At 37.5% G+C, this 22,882-nt stretch overlaps 1 protein-coding gene across 1 annotated transcript in view; it reads right to left on the reverse strand.

The window, feature by feature from the left end:
* The window catches only part of VPS13B (vacuolar protein sorting 13 homolog B), a gene marked incomplete at both ends in the record, with an annotated part of 442,808 nt that overhangs the window by 285,418 nt on the left and 134,508 nt on the right, over positions 1-22,882 (reverse strand). Inside the window, 2 exons of the mRNA XM_084260382.1 lie at positions 14,486-14,659; positions 15,524-15,658. Coding sequence (XP_084116508.1) covers positions 14,486-14,659; positions 15,524-15,658 — 309 coding nt within the window. The remainder of the gene's footprint in view (positions 1-14,485; positions 14,660-15,523; positions 15,659-22,882) is intronic.

The raw sequence follows: 22,882 nt of genomic DNA on the forward strand, positions 1-22,882 counted from the left end.
GACACGATCAGTGACTAAATATTAGATTGCACTTCGGAGAAGAAACATATTAAAAAGCCTTAGAGAAGTCTGAATTTTTTTGCATTGGCACACAGACACACAAGACATATTGTACCATTCTAAGCAAGTACTATGTTCTTAAACTACCGCACTAGAACCACTGACGCTAGACACCTTGTACCTATTTCAAGCTGCCATGCTCAAGCTTTTGTCTGGGATTTCTAAGGGGGTGGCACTTACCTTTATTAGATACAGCCCATTTATTTAGAAGATAATTTCATTTCTAAATAAGTACAGTAAAAATTCAGTAAAGAAGCCCCACAGAGCTCAAAATACTGATTTTTTTATCTAATGTTATGTTGATAGCATTGATATAGGTTTATATAAAGTAAACCATCTATTACATACAGATAATATGGCACAGTTATTATATCTATATATAATATACATATATACGTTGCAGGTGTCATACATTCATGACAGGCCAAAGCCAGGTGGAGTCATGTAAAAGTTCCTAAAAAGACTATGAAGAAACTATTAGGTTACATTATATTTTAACATCATCTTATCTTCTGAAGGAAAAACTACTGGAAAATACTCGAAAAACTCAAATCAACCACTACTCTGTTTTCTAGTCTACCATACGTAAGGAGAGTTTGCCTGCATTTCCCTGCAAGATGTCACCACACTCCACTGGTACTGACAGAAACTAGGTAGGATTTGTCAAAAACCACGACATGTTTGGCTGGCATTCTTCCTGGGGCATGAAGAACCAACTGGAGATTTTCCAAAGGGATTGAACTATGGATAAAGGAATTGAGCTATAGATAAAGGAATTAAAGACACTGTCCTCCTATTGCACTTGTAATCCTCTGGGAAACGAGCATCTAGAGCTGAAAAGATTTATATTGTCTCACAAGTTGTAGTGCTCTGATAAATTTATAGGGGTAGGTCAAACAACTTACCATGGATTACTAAATCATTTTTCTAAACTTTCCTCCCAAACCTCAACAGTACTCAGAACATCCTATTCACAGACAGAATGATAATAGACACCTTGTTCTCTTCTTAGATTTATAGGCATGAATATATATATACAGGTGCAGCTAAACATGAAAATATTTAGGAAGATTATGACAGCTGTCTGGTAAGAAGTAATTATTCCCACTTTTTTCCAACTGTATTTAAGGAATCACCTATATCCAACCCAAAATTTTTTATTGGCATGCCAGTTTAAGCAATAAATGGTAGGAAGGAGGTTTTATTTCTCTTTAAGAAAACAAATAAGTAGAAAAAGAAAAGAAGTAGGACTGCAAGCTGGGTTAGCTTCGCATTTTTACTGGTTAAAGGAAAAATTTAATTTGTTACACTCATTCAACTTTGCTGAACCAGCAGCAGTAGGAAGGCTTCTATGTTCCACTGCTGTTTGGAGTCATGGCCCTGCGAAGCAGGAACCCCAGAACAACTATCCATAAAGGCTAGATCAGAGGGTCAAGAGCACACAGACTGTACTTTTACATGCTGGTGGTTACGCTATGAGTCAACAACTTGCCCTAGAAAGACATTAAGAAAAAGGAACAGAGGTATCTGTATTAGAAGTGACAGAACTTTACTTGTCTCATGCCGGGAACCATGGCACGAACTCCGATCTTGCTTTATTTCCTCAAAGCTAGGACCAAAATGTTGCTGTGACTGATCCTGAGTTATAGGTGGATTCCTGATACAGCAGTATTCACTTACAAGTGTTTGACTGCAGGACCTCACAGAAAATTAATAAACCGCCTTGTTACCTCAGGCTACTTTTGTACAAGTATGCTTCTTAATTACCAACTTCTATGCTCTTAAAAACAAATGGTCTGGATTCACTTGCTAGAGAGTATATTCCCACCTCACTATACAGAGCCCATTTATGGAGCTAGCTGAGCTGCTGTCATTTGAGAAGAGGTGACAAACTTGCAGCTAAAGCCAAACAGAGTCAAGTCACAGTCAAGACTATGAAGGTTAGTGCATTCTTCTTCCAAATATTCTTTCATCATCCTCCTAGAGCAGCCTACTGAGAGATCCTCAGTGGAGAAGAGCAATGCAAACCATTCCAAAAGGTTCCACTTCGCTCAGCAGTGTAAGATAAATACTGTCCTCCCTGCCTACGTCTGCAACGCCTCTAGTAGCGCTGCCTTGAACAAATATTAGTGATATTTTAACCATCTTCTACCTTTAAGGTGGATTACTCTTGCCTCTCAGTTGTTCCATGTGTGGGAAGGCAGGCATGACCTCTGAGTTTGTGGCTTAATTTGCTGCCATCATGTAGAAAACACCTGCTCCTTTCATCATGGTTTTGAGATAGCAATTTCTCAGAGCAAAAAACCAAGTTTGTGAAGCACGTTAGAGATGCCCTGTACAAGGAGACACTGAAATGAAGTGCAAGAAATCTTAATTCTACTTGTCCTAGTTTCAGCTAGGACAGAGTTTATTTTCTTTCTAGCAGCGGGTAGAATGCCGTGTTTGGAAGTTAGGATGAGAGCAGTGCTGATAACAACCAGTCAAGGACTTTACAGTTGTTCATATTGCCCTGCTAGCGAGAAGGCGGGGGTAACCAGAAAGCTGGGATGGGACACAGCCAGGAGAGGTGACCCAAACTCGCCTAAGAGGGTATTCCATGACAGTTACGTCATGCTCAGCATAGAAGAGGTGCTGGTGAGGGGTGGAGGGCATGACTCCAGGACACACGGATTTTGGGGACAGTCCAATTTTTGGACAGCTTTGAGTAGTATGCCCAGAGTTGTGCAGTTTGGTGACAAACTGCATTGTGTGTCACCAGTTTTGCAGATTTTGCTGTAAAGTCCTATTATTGTTACACCTCTCTTTCTCTGCTGTCCCAGTAAACTGTCCTTACTCCAACCTGCAAGGTTCTGGTTTGCTGTTTGGGTTTGGGCTTTTTTTTTTTAGCTTCTTTTACCTCCCTTTTCCCTCAAATTACACACACCCACACACCCTCCTTAGAGAGAAAGCAGCTCTGTGGTGCTTGACTCTCTGCTGGCGCAAAACCACGACACTATTTGTGACAGAAACAAAGAATAAAAAACTTCTTGACCAATTCCTGAACAGTCCTTAAGAAAGACAATGATGAATCTCCCTGAATAGATGCAGCATCATCATTGCTATCTGCCTCCAAAGCGTCGCACAAAGTTCACACTGCTTTTACAGATACTGCAATAAACAAAAGCAGTTGCTCCTGCTCTCTTTCACTCCATGTACCAGCTTGTACCATCCCTGCTGGGAAAGAAGTGGTTACTTCTGTACTGGTGGCTTAGGAAATATGATGATACATGACATCTGGCACTTCTTATCAAAAATCTCTGATTCAAGTGTATTGCGCAATCATTTGAAGAAAAATTAAAGTTGAACAGTTAATTTCCTACATGCCTATCTTTTCAAAGGAAACATGGTATCAAGCTGTGAAGACAAGGAATTCTGCAATGCAGTCATCTGCAAAAGGGTATGCAAGCTGCAACACCCCAACAGTGCAGAGACAGACATCCTTTTAATACGTGGCTTTTACCAGCTATTATACCCTTATGACCTTAGCGAGCATCCAGGGAGTGTTTCTGAAATTGCTACTCATCCAGGCACTTTATTTTGATATTTTACTTATCTGTAGGATTACTACTCCCTCAGCACAAGCACAATAAACATTAAAGTCTATGTATTACAGCAAAACAAATAGGGCCTTAAAGTTGGAATAATCTGTGCATTAACAGCATGCAAAAAGCAGATAAATGGATCCTAAACATTTAAATGGCTCTTGAAAATATAAGGTCTCCAACTGAGGATACAATGATTAAAATAATACTAACCTTGGTTAGCAATTAAACAATCACATCCCCCCTCGGACTAAAAACGTCGACAACAGCTAGTAGCTGACATCTCACTTCAACATTTTACAGCTGCTCTACAGCAAAGACTTTAGACATTTGAATGCATGCATGCATCTTATTTTCCCAGGATTTCAAAGTCCACATCCAGGCTGCTGCTCAGCCATTATAAATGAGTAATTCAAGTAGGGCATGACTGCTTCTTGTATTAACTTGATAAAGATGTTTCATTCAAAGTGCATCAACAGTTGTGTTAAGTCATCCTGTTCACAGGCTTATATTTATTCTGTGTTACGGTACTAGTGAAGAAATAAAAAAGTATTACTGGCTTCAATTTATTAGAAGTCTTTATACAAAATATAATTTGTATCATGAAGATTATGATAATTCTACTGTACCAGTTTTCAGGACTTCATAAAACAACAGAATATACCATTAATTATTTCCTGGTTTTTTAATTAAAAGCAATGTTATCTGACTGCAATCTGCACGAAAATTTAGACATGTAACTGTTTAAAGGACTGTCAATGTGCAATAATTTTAATGTCTGAAAAATACTAATCCAGGACTGGGGTTAAAATATCTTTCAAGTATTATGAATTTTCAGGTCACAATCTAGAAAGATTTGCACAGTACTGAATTCCTCTTATCAGGGCAGAAGCATTTAATATAGCTCAAAATTAGAGGGAGCAGAGAATGCATAGTCTCCTTTCATTAGTTTATTTCCATTTAGATGACTAATTATATCTTACCCTGTAATGGCATGGGCAAACACATAAGAGAAAAGAATAATACTATCCAGAGGTGGTGATCCAATAAATGCACTCCATAATCCTACTCACTAATGTTGAGCCAAATGCTGTATTTTATGCTTCATTAGATTCAATCATACCTCCTCTTATTTTTCCCCCAAGAGAATTGTTTCTATTTACAAAATTTCCATTATTTTCTCTATTTCAGGGGGAAAATATTCCTACAATAGTCAGTTCTAGTATTATACTTCCTATTGTATTTAAGCAATGTTTCCATACAGTTTAATTAAACAGCTGAAGAAATAAACCAAGTGTAGGCATAGGAAAAGGCAGTCAGCCTCTGATGTATTCAGATTATTATTCTGATAACCAACAGGATTTTCTTCCTCTGACATGACAGTTAGCTATCAACACTGAAATTCAAAAAGATGCGGCTCAAACTCCATTTGTTCTGACCCCATCCACCTTCCCCCAGGCAGTGGGCTATTTTTCCAAGATTCAGGGACACGAGGCAGCATAGCCAAAGCTACTTCTCTAGCTTGGAACTGATCCCAGGCAAACAGCCCAAGAAGCTGTACAACAGATGATGCACATGGGCTACAAGTGGAAGAGTTGGCAGATGCAGGCATACCCTTATCATGCAAACTGTAAGAGCTGACATGTTTGTTTGGGACCCTCCCCCATCCCTTCAGTTCTCACTGTTACTGCACCTAATTCCTCCATACATGAACCATGCAACCTTCTCATTGGATTCAGACAGTACAACCCCAAAATGATTTGCTGCTCTGCTTACAGAAACAAAGAATCAATTTTCTGAATCTCTTGAGGAAAGTCACAATAACTTTCTTTTCAGATCTGTCTACTTCATCTTGAAAATACATCAGGAATGAGGAAAACACAGGAAAACCAGGCTCTGCACTAATTTGCTCTTCTGTGAAGTGGAGCTCAGTATCAACAATTAGCAGCAGAAGAATGTCTGAATGGGAACTCAGAACTCAGGTCAGCAAAGTGTTTTACTCCAGCAAATGTCTCTCTCTCAACTGAACCAGTGACAATATTTGGGCAGCACCCAGAATCTTCTCTTTCAGACACGACTTCAGAAAAACATTTTTTTTCCTTTTCAAAATGCCTTTTCCTCTACTGAAGAGGGTAAATCAGATCAAAATCAAGACTTAAAAAGTATTTAGCTACTTAATTGGACTATATATCCACTGTAATCCCAGGACTATATATCCACTATAATCCCATCACTGCATTTCTCAAAAGCATTTAATATTCCACACAATAGGCACAATGTAAATATACCTCAAGAAGGCAGTATTTGTGTTGAAGTTGCTGTACTCAGAAGTCTGTTACATAGAAACACTCAGCAATAAATGCTCACATTATATAAGCAGGGTAATTTTAGCTATTGAACTAAACTGAAAAGTTACACAGTGTACTGTTTTCCTCCTATCAATTTCAAGTCTTTCTGCCACCAGAGACAAGTACATAGACAAGTATCACGCACCTATTAGTACCATTTCAGTGCACAGTTAAAAGGAAAATTAAATCAGCTTACAAAGCACAGAAGTGATCAAATGGTCTGAAGGTAAAGGTACCTAGAGCACTAATTTCTATCTGGTTTGCAGATTTTTACGGAGTAGAAATAAATTTTCAGAAGCTTCGCAGCATGTGAAGAAAATGAAACTAATTTAAATATTTCCAACATTGGAAAAACATAAGATATTCTCTCCAAAATAATTTCCAGTTTGGTCAACTATAGGAATATGCCTTACCTTGGGGTTCATCGTTGGGTTTATCTAGCTAAATTTAAAAAAATCAACATACTGCTAAGAGTCTAACCACTTTGTCTCATTCTGGCTGTGAACTGTTGTTTTCTACAGTTACTTGGTAATAGCACAACTTCATTTTGTGACCACAAATGGCTATTTGGAATATCACAGAAAGGAACTTCTGTGGGAACTTCAAGACAGTAAAGTTGGGTGTAAGGGGACAATGTGGTTGGATGCACATGCTGCATATCTAAGAATGCATCCTAAATCATATAGGCTGTTAGTACATTATTGAACCACAAAAATTACTCAGAAAAATAATTCAGATTTACAGACATTTAGGTCATACTTTCCATGTTAAAAATAATGCAGATATTTCATTTAATGCTGTTTTTCATCAAATGTGCTATATTTCTGTTCAGTAACATGTTCAGTTAATGACTTGTTAGTAAAATTTGAAACACGAAAATGGATCTGGTCAAAATGTATTTCTATTTTGCCACCAAAAGTGATATCTATTTAGCATTTCATTACAAAAAATAGCCATGTTATAGGAATCATTTACATCACCAAAGCAGTAGTGAGAGCAATATAATTCAATTATAAAACCTGGAAACAGTTTAAACACCATTTGAAAGTAAACAGTTACAGTCCCTTATGCCCACGTCTGGGAAGCGTCCAAATGGAAGTTAAAGATCCCATGGCATTTTTTCAAAATGAGTAGGAGCTATCCCAAGATGTTGGCCAACATATATTTTCCCAATTAAAAACAGATTTCAATGTCCAAAACTATGTGTCAGCAGTTGCTGAGAGCATATGCCTGTCACATTTCCAAAACTCTCTGCACCGTCAGTGAAGTATCTAGTCACCTTGCTGAGCAACGCTTTTTCAGGTGCCACAACTGGAAGAGGCAAATGCATTTTCATAAATACAAGAAGCACAGATACATTATCCTATACTGTTAAAGAAACAGAAGTTATCATTTTGACCTGAACCCACATTAGAATTTTTTTTCATACCACAAGTGTTAAATATGACTTTGGTGGCCATATGAAACACTTTGATACTACCCCAGACTGTAAGTGAACAGAAATCCTATGGAACACATGTGCGTACATGCAAATAAGTCGCAGTAATAGTCTTGGATCTGCCATTCCCTAACTTTTACACATTTAATGACTTAAAAGGCTTTTTTAGTTACTTGTACTTTTCTAGGTTATGCTCTGTTTAAAGAGGAGGCGGGGGGATTTCCTTTCTGCACTTTAAAGCCTGCACACCCCGTATTACCTCCGCTGAAGAACTCCAATCTTCAGCTGTCAATGCTGAAGCATGAACTTCCAGTCCAAGAACTACAAGAACAACTACATTAGCTATAGGCAGCATGCTGTTACTCTGCGTTAAGAGAAAAGAGAAAGCCAGACAATTAATTTCTAATGAAAAAGCTGTAAATCCAGAGAAGAATCAAGCTTTCCAACTCCCTTGCTCAACAGAGTTACGAGTTCCACGTTGCAGGCTATTTGGAGTTGAGTCCCATCTTCTTTGTTCAAGCTTTGCCATGTTAGCAAACTCTTTTGTGACGGTATTAAGAAAATGCAACTGGAAAGAGGCAAAAGCACTTCTTTGGCTAAAGATACTGCTCTCTTGACTTCCACAGTGCAGCTGAACAGCATATCTCAAAGCAAGTCAGGTTTGAAAAAAATATTTTCAGGGAACTTAACTATGCAGGCTGACTTCCTAACCACTGATAGAACAGAATGTAGCTTTGGGGGGGGTTATAATACCATTTTTTCCAGTATCATTTTACAAAACTCAATCTTATTTAGTCACAATTTCAGAATTCTAGGGCACGTCTTGCTGAAAGATTTATCATATATAGAAAGAAACATATACAAAGAGATGGAAACACCACTTCCCACAAGAAGATTTACACAATTCCTTGATGGAAAGTCAAAGAGGCTGCCTTATTCCTGCACTGCATAATTACCTTTCTCTAACCAGAACTTACTACCAGTTGCCAGAATTACACAATCCACTGGAAATAATGTTCCTCTACTTAGTGTTGTGTAGTATGCCCCTCCTTGATGCTACTCCCATGGACATGAAATTTATGATTGGAGCCAGTACAGTAACAGATTGCACTTGAGGACAAGTTTTGGAGGCAATTGCACTTGCCTCCCTCTTACAAAAAATAGTAAGTGCTGGATCTTTGTGAGACAACAGATAGAAAGGTGAGTCCGGTCTGGAAAAATATTTGATACTTATCCTGGCTGCAATGCACAACCTATTGAGCTGTGAGTGTAATGGGGGAGGATGGAGCCCACACAAGCTGGTAAACGTACAAAATTAAAACCATTTAAAGGGAGGCTTTTCTTCGATGGGTATTAGCTACCTTGTATTTTCCACTGTTACCAACTTGCTCTTCCCCACACCATCCTCCCCTCCTCACTTGCTCAGGAGTATCACAACCTGTTGCCCTTGCTTGAACTTGTGATGAAATTACAAGATGTCAGACATTTTGTTTACTACAGTCAAATAATTTGAAAACTCCGAGAGAGAGAAAGTGAGGGAGAAATTGTATTATCACAAAATGCTCCTGCCCACAAATTTTGTAACTCAGAAAAATTCCAAATTTAGCCGTACAGTTTAGGCAGGTCAACTACTATTTTTAATCCAGTTTTGAAAACTACATTAAGAGAATAATTCTTCTAGAAATGTATGTTTATCTGAATTTAAATTCACCCTACTTCAACAGAGGTACTACATGAATACGGTGTTTTCGGTAACTTCCACTACTAGCATTCATATTTTTTCAAGGCAAAATATGAGAATAAGCCAGATTTTAAAAGCAATTAAGAGGATGTAAATGCTGTGCGCTGCAAGAGCACAGCTCTCAAAAGACCAGAGTCCTGGCAACTATCATAATCCTTTTGAAATTGTTCATATTAAGATTAAAGATCACTTTGTTCCTCTATTCCCACCACTAGTTGGTATGGTAAAAAGATCAGTCCCCTAGTTTTATATGTAACATCTTTAACATTTGCTCTCCTTTCTGTGCATGTGATTAAATGTAACATTTTGAAATCCCAAAGTTCTGAGAAAAACATAAATCCTTGTCCACAGCTGCTGTTTGACTCTGGAAACACATGCATTTTCTTTTCAAGCATCTACCATCAAAAAATCCCAAAGGACTTGAACTGGAGAACACCTGCATCTCTTCATTTAGTTCCAATAACAGAGTCTAAACTTCAAAATTACAAAAATAGATGCTATGTTCAGCTGCAGTTACATTCTGCCCCTAATTCCCGTGAACAAAAATGCTAAGAGCATGAAATCATTCAGGCAAGCTCTGTCATCGAGAGGATAAGATTTTTTGCACCAGAAGCCCAGTGGGAACTTGATAGAAAACTGGCAACAATTACAGATAAAGTACATAGTGAAATCCTCAGGGAGAGGAAAGGAAATGTAATAAGATAGATGGGTATAATTTTTACACATTTATGCCCAAACCACAAATGTGAATTGTCTTTAATTACCCCAATATATTAAGTGTTTTTACTCATTCACTGTGTCAGATCTTTCCAAAATACTTCCAATTAGTTTATGGATTCTCTTTTACAAGGCTTGTTGGGTTTTTATTTATTTACTAGCAAAAGCACTCTCTTTAATATTTAGAGCTTAGAACTTAAATATCCTTGTTCCAGCTATAACATCCAGGCTTTGCAGTATCCCCAGTGAAAGCAGTCAAAATTAAATTAAAAACATGTCAATGGCAGGCTTTTTTAACTGCAAGTAAGGGGGAGTTGGGGCATATATAGGTGTGTATGCATAAAAACAAATGTATGTCAAATGTCTCACCTACTTTCAAATAAATTCTAACAAATAAAATCATCAGGTTTATGACAACTAAAATATAGAACGGAGTGATCTTAAAAAATACTGACAGTGGAGAAAAATCCACAGATCACTGGAAGTTTAAGAAAAATACCACTGAAGCAAGAAACTACCAACTTGTACAAGGCTGAATACTTGCCCTTAAACTTTGCCCCACTGGGTGCATCAGTTTACCAGACATGAGCATGGCAGTAATCCATGTACTTTTGTTTACTCCCTGATTTCACTGCTGCCTTGCTGAATAGCGAAGCTGATCTCAAAGAAAACCATTTTAGTTCCTCTTGATTTATATGTACTAAAGCTCTCCATACACTGGCTGCACACACACTCCCAATTATTCAATATGGCAAACGAAACAGAGCTTAATCAGCTCACCTCATCTATTCAACAGCTGCTCATAATTAAATACCAACACCAGCATTCATTTCGAAATCTCCTCATTTCTCTCAAAGGCCAGGTGAAACAAACATGGTCTGCAGCTCACTCTGAGGGTTAATAAAGCAAGGGTTAGTTCAGAGAAGCATAAAGAAGACCTTCCCAAGCCCTGGGGTAATGGAATAATCTCCTGTCTTGTATTATTTTTTATGCTGCAGTTCAGATAAAGGCTGGGGAACGTATCCACTGGTTTTTACAACTATGCACAGAGATACCTGAGGCACTTTCATACAACTAAATTATCCAAAATTAAAAAGCACCAGCATGCAGATTTGCATTTAAGGACTAAAGAAATCATATTGATGTTGCGTGTCTCTAAATACTTCCTCTGCCATAGGTCACCAAACAGTAAAATTCTCTTGCTAAGCAACCACCAGCATATGCACTTTTTTTACTAATACTCACTTTGCCTGTATATGCTGTACATCACTGCTTTAATACACCTCATTTGGGGATTACACTTTACGGAGGTTTTTTCCCCTATGCTGGTTATACTAAATGTAGTATGGTCCTACTAGAACCATGTATTTCTTTTCCTCCTGTGACCAGTAGTGACAAGTGAAATAGCAAGAATTAAAATCACAGAACTTTAATGTGAATGCTTTAACACTCAAACTATAAATACACACTCAATCTTTGCAGGGCCACCTAGACAAACAGTAAAAGCAAGCTGCACAGCCATCCTGGTCATCCTAGATCAGCAGATAGCTGCTGACTTGACAGGGAGAGGAGGAGGAGGATAGGTGCCCAGCCTGTTCAACGGGTAAACGCACCCTGATTTGTTCAATAACCTCATGCCATTTGCACAATCTCCTCCTTGGCATTTTATATGCAGGCAACTGTTTTGATTTTAGACCAAGTTGTTTTCCATTCAACTTCACAGATGCATAATGAATTAATTAATTACTCTTCCTTCACTATTTTTTACATAAGCAAAAACTTTAAAAGTCACTTGCTGGGTACACCCAGAAATTCCCCTGCCCTTGTTCTCTTGGTTTTACACACAAGGCGGCATTAGATCATTCTGTGAATGGAGGTGGCTAACTTGCAGCCATTTAGCTTTGTACAGCCCCAATGCACCCCCTGCCCCACTGTGACCAGCTGAGTTTGCACTTTTCTGAATCCTTCTCTACAGGGAGAAGTGCACTGAGTTCTCAGAGTGCTATGTGACAGATTACCCAATCCCACCAATCTGGAACTGTTGTCTCCTTTTAGCTTTTTTGAAAAATCCTGGATGTATTCTGTGAGCATCAGCTACACAGCTATTTGTATAGGCACTCTGCAAAGTCAGAAGACTAGGCCAGCCCTGGCCTCATCTCCAGCAATTTGGTGACACCAAACGATTCTAGATGAACTTTCTCGTTTCTCCTGGATAACCTTTTGCATTCTTCCTACACGCAGGATGCAGACTCCTTCCACTCTGTGGTACAAATTCCTATTCCAGAACATCAGATCTAACATTATGAGGATAAATTGCTCAAATAGCACAACTGCAGTACTGTACAATCATCTCCACTAGTACAGCTTTCAACAACCCTTCTATTCCCCTGAGGCCTACGTTGAATTTGCTGTCAAATTATCCAGTATAGCTTACTTAATTCCCAAAAGTGACTGCAACTGACAGCAAAGGCATTTTTTTGTTCTCAAGTAACTTGATGTTTTCTCTTCATCTAGCTAGCACAGTTGTAATGAAAAGGCCAGCTATATTTCCTTTATGAAACTGCCTCCATTCCTCCAGCAAAGTCTTTCATTAACTCCTTCATCCTTTGTATAGGATGTGAGGTATTTTAAAAATTAACATTTCGTAGTTTAATTTATATAAAAGAAAACAACAACCAAAAAACCCTAAAAAAACCCACAAACAAATCATTTGCAGTGCACTATACTTCATGTTTACCGGGACCAAAGCTTTAACACATCAGTCAGCTTTTCTGTCTCTCTTGCTACCAGTCACAGGTGCCACTTTGTCAATCTAGAGAAGCCCCACTAGAGCCTGAGCGTGCAGGTTAGCTCCTACCACTGCCTACACACAATCAGTACAACTGTCCTGAGGCACTGCGAGGGAAGGGGGGTAGTGTCCAGTAAATTTTCAATTCTAAAATTTTACCATTTTAAATGTATCTGCATTTATCTACAAAACAGGTACCACAGACATCTGTCTATTACAGCCCAATTTTCTGCCTCTCAAAGTGCCTGCATATGAGTCTGGCCCGCACTTCATCTGTCCCTGCCTTAATTCTCCTAGGCATCTCCTGTCACAGCCTATCAAGTACTTCATACTCTCTAATTGGACTATCCACAATGCTGATGAGCTGAAATGTATGTAACCACTGTGACCTGTAAAAAATAGTCAAAATTCTATAGCACAGGAAAGTATACACAGCTCCTTTAAAATGTCATTAATACGTTATGACAAAAATCAGAAAATTATACTGAAAGATCCTCAAATGGGTAGAAAATTCAATAATCAAGAATAGTAATACATAGTATTATTATTATTGTTTAAATGCTATGAAGTTAGACAACAGGTGCAACAGATTTTCACTTAAAAAAATCTGAAATATTCAGAGACAGTTCAATCACAAATTCACAAAGAATTGCTCTTTGGCAATGCTTTAGGGGCAGAAACTTATGATAATTGTTATAAAAACACCGCCGTAAACAGTTCCAACATGATGCTCTCCAAGAAACATACAAGTACAGTTACTGAAAAAATAACCCAACAACTGCTGGAGCACCATAGTGCTTACAAATATTTACCTTGCATAAGAATCAAATGTTGCTTACATAATTACAAAGATGGTAATAAATCCACTGTAACTTTTTAGACTATTGACATTCAATATGAAAAAAATGAAAAGCATGCTTTTCAGTTTAATTTTGTGTTTCATAGTATTTGGGTCAGCTAATTCTTTTGCTTTCCTTAAACTAGATGCTTTCTGAGTTGAAGTGGGGGAGTTCCCCTTTTTGATTTTACTCTTAGCACAGCAAAAGGATAAAGTTTTAGAAACACAAAAGCAGTATTTTTTCAAATGCAACGTACTGACACCAAAATCTAGATCCACTTGTATTTCACCAACTAGATTACAGTTGCATTTCAAAATTGACAGTCTTGCTTAAAGCTTACCAATGTTTTGTTTAAAGCCCACAGAAACCAGAAGTATGTCAGGTAAAAGTATTTATGTCCACAAAGTCAACAACACTTTTAAATTCATACAAACCACGGTATGAAAATATTAACTTATTTCTTATTTAATTGCACTACAACCCCAAGTCTGATGTCAAATGTGTACTCTGTAGCATCTTTAAAATCACCTTTTTATTAATTAATTAATTCTTATAATCAATAAATTCTTAGGTTAATTATAAAATATGCTGCAAATTTATATGAACCACTTCAAATTCAGTATGTCAACTTCTGTAAGACAAGCTCAACCCAACAGATAATGGGAAGAAAGAATAAAAGTAACATTTTCAACATTGGTCCTGCCCCCCCCAAAAAGTTTACAAAAGTTTCTGTATAAATAATTTACAAAGCAACTGAAGTCAGTGAAGCATTCCTTATCGAAGATGACATAGATCAAAACATTGCTTTTAGTTCTGTGTCTCTGAGTGAGCTAAGGTGAAGTTGTAATGGGTGCAGTATGTGAAAGAGATACTTTGGCACTTGGCACATTTTATACGAAACCTGCCTTTTGAAAATTACATTGGATCGGAAAAATGTAACGCGATACCAGCTTAACAAGAGCTCTGCACTTACCAGAATTATGGCAGTAGTCCATATACTGTGGAATTTGGATTGTAAAGGCTACCAAATCTGGAGCTAAGAGAGATTCTGGCTTTCTACTCTCATTGAGCCATTTACTGCTGTGTAAGTCTCTGGTGTCAGATGGGCCTTGAATTAAAGGAATCAGCTTCTCTTTTCCACCATCACCTAAGACAAAGAGTAGACTCCTTACAGCTTTTACTGTAGCAAGATAAATTGTTAACACATAGACATTCACTAGTCCAAAGAGAACAGCTATTAACATTTTAAGTACAGAATTAAAAGAGGAAATAGAAAGAGCAATCTCATATAAACTATTAAATAACTTCCTTAATGTTATCTTGTAAACGTCTTTACATCCAGGAGGATTTCAAGTAAAACAAACAATTCTATTTTAAACAGTAATTGCCATGCTAACTTTACAAAATATCATCTTTAAAAATCACCATGGACTGATTTTAGAGTAAAACACATAACATTTTAATAGTTAGCTGCCTTTAGATATGAAGAGATGACAGACATTGACTGGAAGAGTTCCTGCATGCTCTTCAAGAAAAAATCTATTAAAGACATTTAAAAACTATTTGTCACAGGAGCCCTCAAAATCTTCAGAAGTAAAATATATAACTTGTAGCATTAATGGAAAATGAGACATTAAACAATAAACAGAACATGTCCAAAATTATGCTGCAAATAAAGCCAAATGTAGATACTCCATGTAACAGGAAAAAGCAGAGCTACTTCAATTTCTTCAGTGCTTTTAGATTAATATACATCTCAGCAGAAAAAAAATGAATCTTTTTTTTTATTCAGTGTAAAAATTAAATTATTATATTATATACTAAGGCCAGACTGGATCATCCTGGCACACTTAACAATAACAATAAAAAAAACCCAAAACAGAATACAAAAACCCCTCTCTGATTCATAGGAACAATGAGTAAATTCTTGTTTCAGTAACTCTCCTTGTAAAAAGCAAGGCCAATTCTCCTATACAGGCAATAAAGTTTTACATGGTCCAGCTGCACATACCTGGGGCTTTGGCACAAATTTTTATTGATCCCACGGTCCCAGAGGCACATTTGACCAATGATGTGCCGCAGTACTTCAATTCAACATTCTGGATTGAGCCCTCAAGAGTTGGCAGGGGATTCTTAGATTTCACACCTAATAAAAGAAAACTGCAAATGTACTAGCCTGTTGAATTTAAATATTTTTATATTCCTTCACCAAGGCATTTAAACTTAATTATACTTTAATTATCTACCTTAGATGTTCTTATAGCATTTTTGTTGTGATTCACAGTTTTTAAACGGATGTGAGAGAATGCTGTATATGGGCATTTAAATGGAGTTACACATAAAATATAGAGAGATACCGTGAAGAAAACACACAAAACCACTGGAATAATAAATATGTATATCTACATATACATACGTTTTTGCTTTGACTTTATAAGTGCCGCCTCAACTATTCTCTTCCATGTTTGCATTGTGACCCTTTCATTTCAGGTCCTTAAATGGCCATGTGTTTTCAGCTTACATTCAAACAACAGCATTTTACTCAGTAGCAATGTAAAGCATTAAATCCCCGCAGCTGAATGGCACGGAAGGCCAACAGCACACTCGCCATTTTGCAACGGAAACTGGAGTTCAAACCTTGCCTCAGGTCACAGGTGGAAATAAGTTTTGGTGGTCCTTCCTCAGCCCCCATTTGTGCACACCAGAAGGCTACTGCGCCGGGTGGAAGAAACCGGTGGTATTGGCAGTCACTTCAGAAGAGCTGCCTACAACGGCGGCCGCAGCAGCAGGGGGTCTTACAAGTCAGGACTGAGATACGCTGGCAGAGCTCAAGGGCAGCCCCCAAAACACCCCCAGAGCATGGCTGGAGGAAGTCTGCCCTACTAATCTGTACAGCGCTGCCCATCAGTAAAAAAAAAATACATAAATTTACCCGCAAATCAGGAAAAAAATTAGTTTCAACACCTGTAAGAAGTATGAGAGGAAAAACTAACAGAAGGTAACATTTTTAATGTTTTTTTTCCCCCTCATGCAAAAGTGACTTGGAATTTGCAGTTAAAATTGGCAAGCAGCTTGTTAATTATGCAAATATTAGTATAATTATGGAACTGTTTCCTTGCACATGCAACACTCTGTTCCAAAACCTGTAATTAAGCAAGGAAAGTATTATGGAATGTCAGGTGAAAAGAAAATTAAAAATTAAAAGCATTTTGATATGTATTTCAACATAGTTACACACATTAAAGAAACATTATATTCTCTCACAGACTTAACCCAAAGAACAGGCTTTAATATAAATTAACTAGTAAGGAGAAGTTCCTAAAAAAGTATAGGAAACAGATTAAATTTCATAATTGTGCTTCGTTCACTGTGCCTATTCCAGTTCCTAAACACTGAAGTGAATTTGGTAGTCCATATAAAATTTGGTAAGCAGAGCTCTTTAAATATATTTAATTTTCTTCTGGTAAGACAGTGATTCAATGATACATAATAATGCTGGATAGATTGATTCGAGGCTTCAACAGTCAAATAACTTTTGAGCAGCAAAATACTTTCCAGGTAGGAAGAGACAATCAGCATACCAAGGGACACATGGCATTTAATAAACCAGACTGCCTTATGAAAGCAGGTTCCACATTCTGTGCATACTTTCTTATCAAAATTTAACCTGTTTTCTGTGCTGTGATTGAGGAAGCCTTCAGGCTCAAAGAAATGATGACTGTGCCTGCCATCACAACACCCCATCCGTTCTCAGTCTGAAAGATTAGCTACCAGTTTTAGTCTTGTGAATACACCCCCATTCCTAGTCTTGCCCGGGGTAAGCCTCTTTTAAAGCTGAAAATCCCATTTGATCCAAGGTGTGGTATCACGCACAACCCATGAATTTGTCAAAAGCAGATATGGTGTCTGTAGGCAGTTCTTAGTCTTGGCTCTGCCTCCTCAGACTTCTTATTAACTTGTGCAAATAGAAGCCATTATATTGAAAAGAAGAAAAAAGTATGGGTTTTCCCTGTCTTTTGCCTATTCCAAAACAAAGATTATAAAACATTAAAATATTTAAAATATAAAAATATTTTTAAAAATATGAAATAGCAGCCAAGAGCACAGTCAAAGCAAAACACATTTCAGTTCATAATTTGACCCCTATCTTTCAAGTTCTCTCAAAACTAGTAGCTTCTTGCCACTTCCATCTTTCAGCAAGTCTTTTATGCCTAAAAATACAAGGTGTGATGTCCAATACATTTCTCTCACTTCACTATGGAAGATTAAGTACTTTCAAAACTAAGTATTTTCCACCATGAAATCCACTCTTAGATGCATTACCCTGAACAACCTTTCTGCATCAAGACTGAAAGTTTCCACGTTAATGACATGCGTACATGTTTCAGTACCATATTTGAAAACAAGGAACCAAATTTTATGTGACAGTGCACCCTATTTGTTTCTTTTTGCTCCTATTCCCTCACCAAATAACTTCTGGACTCACTGAATTTCAGCAAGATACAGCAGTATTACCAAAGGCATTTACTTCCTATAATCTTCACGAAAATAGGGGCATACCTGCCCTGTTATCTGATAAGTCAGCATGTGCATGAACGTTAGGATGCACACCTCAAACCAGCCAATACGCTGTTTTTCACCCAGCCAGCACTTAGGGGTCATGATGGGAAACAAGGAAAGCTGAAAGGTTTGGCCTCGAAGAAGCCCCAAAACCCTCAACACATGACCATATAATTAACACTTATATGATTAACAACCATATATTAATGCATACAGAGAAGTAACTGAAAGGAGTAATAAGCTGTTAAGAGGGATAGGATGAACACTCAGGGTTTTTCGACTATTAGAAAAGAAAATAGAAAAGTGTTAGGAAAACACAATCATGTTTTCATGTGTAATCATGCTGCTCCTTTCCTACGCTGCTTTGACATGAAGCAGCAACATCATCCTACTCTGTTTTAACACCTGATAAATGCAGCACATCACAGTAATCCAGGACAAGGTGCAAGAAAAAATAATTCTGCTCAGGTTTCACAGATCTGGACCAAGAGATACTAAAAAAAAACCACATTAATTAAATGTTGAATTCCTATACAGTGAGGAACTTGGGATGTCTACCTAGACTTTCATCACACCAGTTACAAGCCTCTTTTTCAAAGCACTGAAACTTTAGAGATATTTGGTGAATGACTTATAATGAATAGGTTTAATATATGGAAAAAGAACATTTTCTTTAGTCTCTGAAAAATTTTGGAAATGATGAACCATCCCTCATAAACTTGTCGAATTGGCAAGCTGGTCTATAGAGAAGAAGGAAGCCTTGTTTCCCATGTGTGCCTCTGACTATCTGTAGTTTCTATCTTTGTAACTTTAGTTCTTCACAAATACTCTTCCTTATCTCTTTTATCATGATAATATCATTACAAAACCAAACTCTCTACATTTGTACATATACCTAAAGTATTCCTTAAATGCTGCTTTCAGAAAACAAATGATAAGCTAATGAAGACAGGGGCTCCCTTCCCTACCCTCAGTGTTTAGAAACTTCTAAGAGGTAGTGTCTTTTGAAGGGATTGCTGGAGCAGAAAGGTATTAAAACAGCTAGATAAGGAATGCTCCATGCTTCCAAATACTAATTCAAATTTAGTATGCAAACAAACAGTCCACAAGATTTTAATTAAGATAGTGTGAATGTGAATTCTAAGAAAAAAACGGGAACCAAATCTACCATTCTCAACAGCAATTTTATCCAAATTCAACACCCTGCTTATGTCGAAGGTGCAGGACAATGAAGTGGAATTTGTGCTGTACTTAGTCTTCTGGAATCACACTTTCTAAAGCAGCACTGCTGATGTTGTTGCTCAGCATAGTCAAAATTGGAGAACTGAGCAACCACGCTTGCTTTTCAGTACCCCTTATATTGTCTTGAGTGAACTTTTTTATTTTCATCAGGAACATGGTAATCAAAGACTTTATGGAGATAGATATATATACACCTGTCTCCACCAACTATAACCTGTGGCTGCTTCCAGATAAAAAAGATAGTTTTCTAGTTGTATGATTTTCATATCAAACATCTTGCTCACTGTATTAGAGGGTTACGAAGATGATTAAAGGCCTGTAATATTTTCCCTGCAAGGAAAAGCTGAATGAGTTGGGGCTGTTCAGCCTTGAGAAAAGAAGAAAGATTGTAGAATTATTTGCAGCAAAAGCCAAGTGTTACCTTCCCTATATGTAACCATGCTTACACTTGGTCATCAAACAATCTGCATTACTTCAATCAGATTATCACACATAGAATAAAACAAATCACCAAAGACCTAGAAAACTGTCCTCTCTATACTGCAGAATTCAAAACTAGGCAAAAAGTTTTTCTAACTTAAAATGCAAGTTAGTGTGCCCAAGGTGTAAACTGTCAAGGCATAACAAATTTACCTGAGCCACTCTGTTCTAGAAACGCACACAAAAGTGTCAGACCATCAAGGAAGGTTCTCCCACACTTTAAAGCAGGCATTCACATCCTCTCCTCAGCTTTTCTGGTCATAGCTTTGGTCCTCTCCACGTACATAACCCAACTATGCAGCTTGCCCAAAGTCCCTGCGTTCAGTGACATTGAAATGTGTAAGCAGACGGGAATCAAATACAATACCTAAAGGCAGGTCACAGTTGTGTCTTTATAGATTAGCCCAGGATTTCTGCTAACAAGCCTATTAATGCTGAGCAATCATTTCATTAAGACTATTAAAAAATTGGTTACCTAATCAGTGACTTTACCAACAGCCTACACATCCTTTACCAATTCATTTGTAATAAGAAGAATTTGCAATGATTAATGGAAAACCAGGACACAAAACGTAAAGTGATCAATAGGAAAGACAGGAAAACAGCAGAAGAGGTATGGTACTGATTCTGAGGACAAGAGTCAGGACTGTGTGCCGCCAAATCCCTGAAATACAATAAATAATTCTTTAGAAAGATCATAAAAGAGAGAACTGCAAAATATGAAATAGGAAATGAATAAGGCATGACTAAAACTTTTAGAAGTAGCTCCACATGAATTCTCCCCATATTTAGGTTATGGCCTCAGAAGGAAAAATGTCAATATTTAAAGCATTAAGTACCAATAAACTATGGTTTGGCAACATGATATATTAAAAGACTGTCACATACATGTCAAAATGATTTCAAACTCAGTAAAAAGATCAATCCATGAATAAAAACAAGGAGCTATTAACCAAATGAAATAACAATTAGGTCTAAATCTTACCGGAATCGAAAAAAAAGCGTCCAATTACTTTCATGGAAACATGTATTGCAGATTGACATGACTAATATAGAAAACCTAGTAAATAAATTGAAGAGGAACCTCCTCTTGTTTTTTATGAGAGATACTCATCTGTGTTCATCCCCTGCTTAAGCTGTGCCCTGAGTGAGAACTTCTGAAAGCCTATACTGAACTTGGTTAGAGATGCCACTTCTAAGCAATTTGAAGCTAAAACCAAATTTAATTCTTTCCTCCTTGCAGAAGGAAGGAACATAATAGAAGCCACAAAGACCAGCTCTAGCTGGCATCAGTCCCGCTTCTCACATCTGAAGTCTTGGGGGACCATGAGCTTTCATGTTCTTTGGGCGCAGTAAAACAGCATCAGCATAGGAACTTCTACATCTCTTTCAAGCACTGTGTTGCCTCACAAACACCACCAGAAAAGAAAACACTGGGGTTTTGTGCTTAGATTTTTCCTTCCTTTAAAAAAAAAAAAAAAAAGGTTTTTTTCTAAAATGTAGAAGTCAGGTTATATACATACTTTCTCATTTATTTTTCTATAGTAGAACTACATCTTTATGATGAAGTTCCCCAAATATCTTTACTGTGTTCAGAATTCCAGAGTTTTAATCTGTCACCATAGTCTGCAGACCACATCTTGCTGCCCTAAAGGATACACATGGGCTATTTTCTCTCTTCTTCAAAACAGTAATTCAGGCAGCTTATTTTAAGAAAGTATCAAGGGATTTGTCTATTTTTGTTTCTAACTCAACTTTATTTAGCATTACTATTACTATTCTGATTATCATCATTATTTATTTTGTTGTAGCTGTGACAACCAGTTTTCAGTCTACGTATCACTACTCTGAAAAATTACTATTTCTTCCCCACCCACTCCCAGGATTTAACAGGGCAGTAACAAGGGGATTATGGTAGACCTCTCCTGACTATGTTGAGCTGGACAGATTTTTCTGCAGTTTTGAACTTCTTGTGCCAGAGGTCCACACCTAAAAGAAACCTGCCCTAAAAAAAGAGCTCTGCTTTCATTTTTTTCTTCAGCCATGGTACTCAAAGGAAAAGCAAGTTCATGGAAGGGTGACAGCAGTTATTGACAGAATGAAATATTCTCTAAAGGCCAAGCTGCTTTCTTCTTGGGCAAGGATGACAAAATATTTCTAAATGTAAGTCTCTAGCATTCTCTTAATCAGAACATAAGCTGCAAAAACCACATGTATGCACACAGATAACACAAAATTTAATTTCCTCACATGTTTTCAGTATTTTCTCAGACAGATTTCAGAGCCAAGCACGCAGCCACTCATACACTGATCTTCACCTCAGAGATCAATCTGTAACTAACCACTTCAATCCTTAAACTTCCTGTGAACTAATTAAGGCTTCTCCATTTCCTAAACACTAAACCAGACACAGACCCATAATTTAATACTGGAGAGTTACATACCGCAAAAAAAAATTCTAAGCTCACTAAGAACAGCATTTCACCTATAGTAAGAGTTACTTAAATCTGGCAAATCCCTATTGCTACATTCCCGTTTTGAGATGCTACATGATGACCCTCAGACAGGCCCCCATGTATCTTAACCCACAAACTTCTTGATTTTTCTAAAATCGTGCTTCAAATTATTGACAACCAATATTGAAAGAAATCACAGAACATATGGAATAATATGTCATGGCATTCTAGGTCAGAGGAACCACCGAATACTTTTTTTATTGCTAAGTTGGTTTAAATTATTATCCAGTCAGGTAAAATAACGCCTTCATTTTGAATAGTCACAGAAGAACTAAACAGCTACCACTGAAAAAAAAAAAAAAAAAAACAAAAAACTGTTCCTGAAACTACAACAGAGATGTGAAATGTCTCAGAACTCCCTTCTCCTACCGCACTAAGGCTGCCCAGCAAACATACACGGACTCACCACCACAACCCAGCAAATGGACAAGGACCATACTGAAACATTCTCAGTGCAGGGCACAGAAGCACAATCCATGCAGAGTCTGAACTGCCGCTCCTTTTGATCTGAACAGCCAACATTCAGAGAAGGAATACCACCCTCCATCTTTAAACATACATAGTATTGCAAA

The sequence above is a fragment of the Gallinula chloropus genome, assembly GCF_964237585.1.
Source record: "Gallinula chloropus genome assembly, chromosome: 2".
NCBI classification, from domain to species: Eukaryota; Metazoa; Chordata; class Aves; order Gruiformes; family Rallidae; genus Gallinula; species Gallinula chloropus.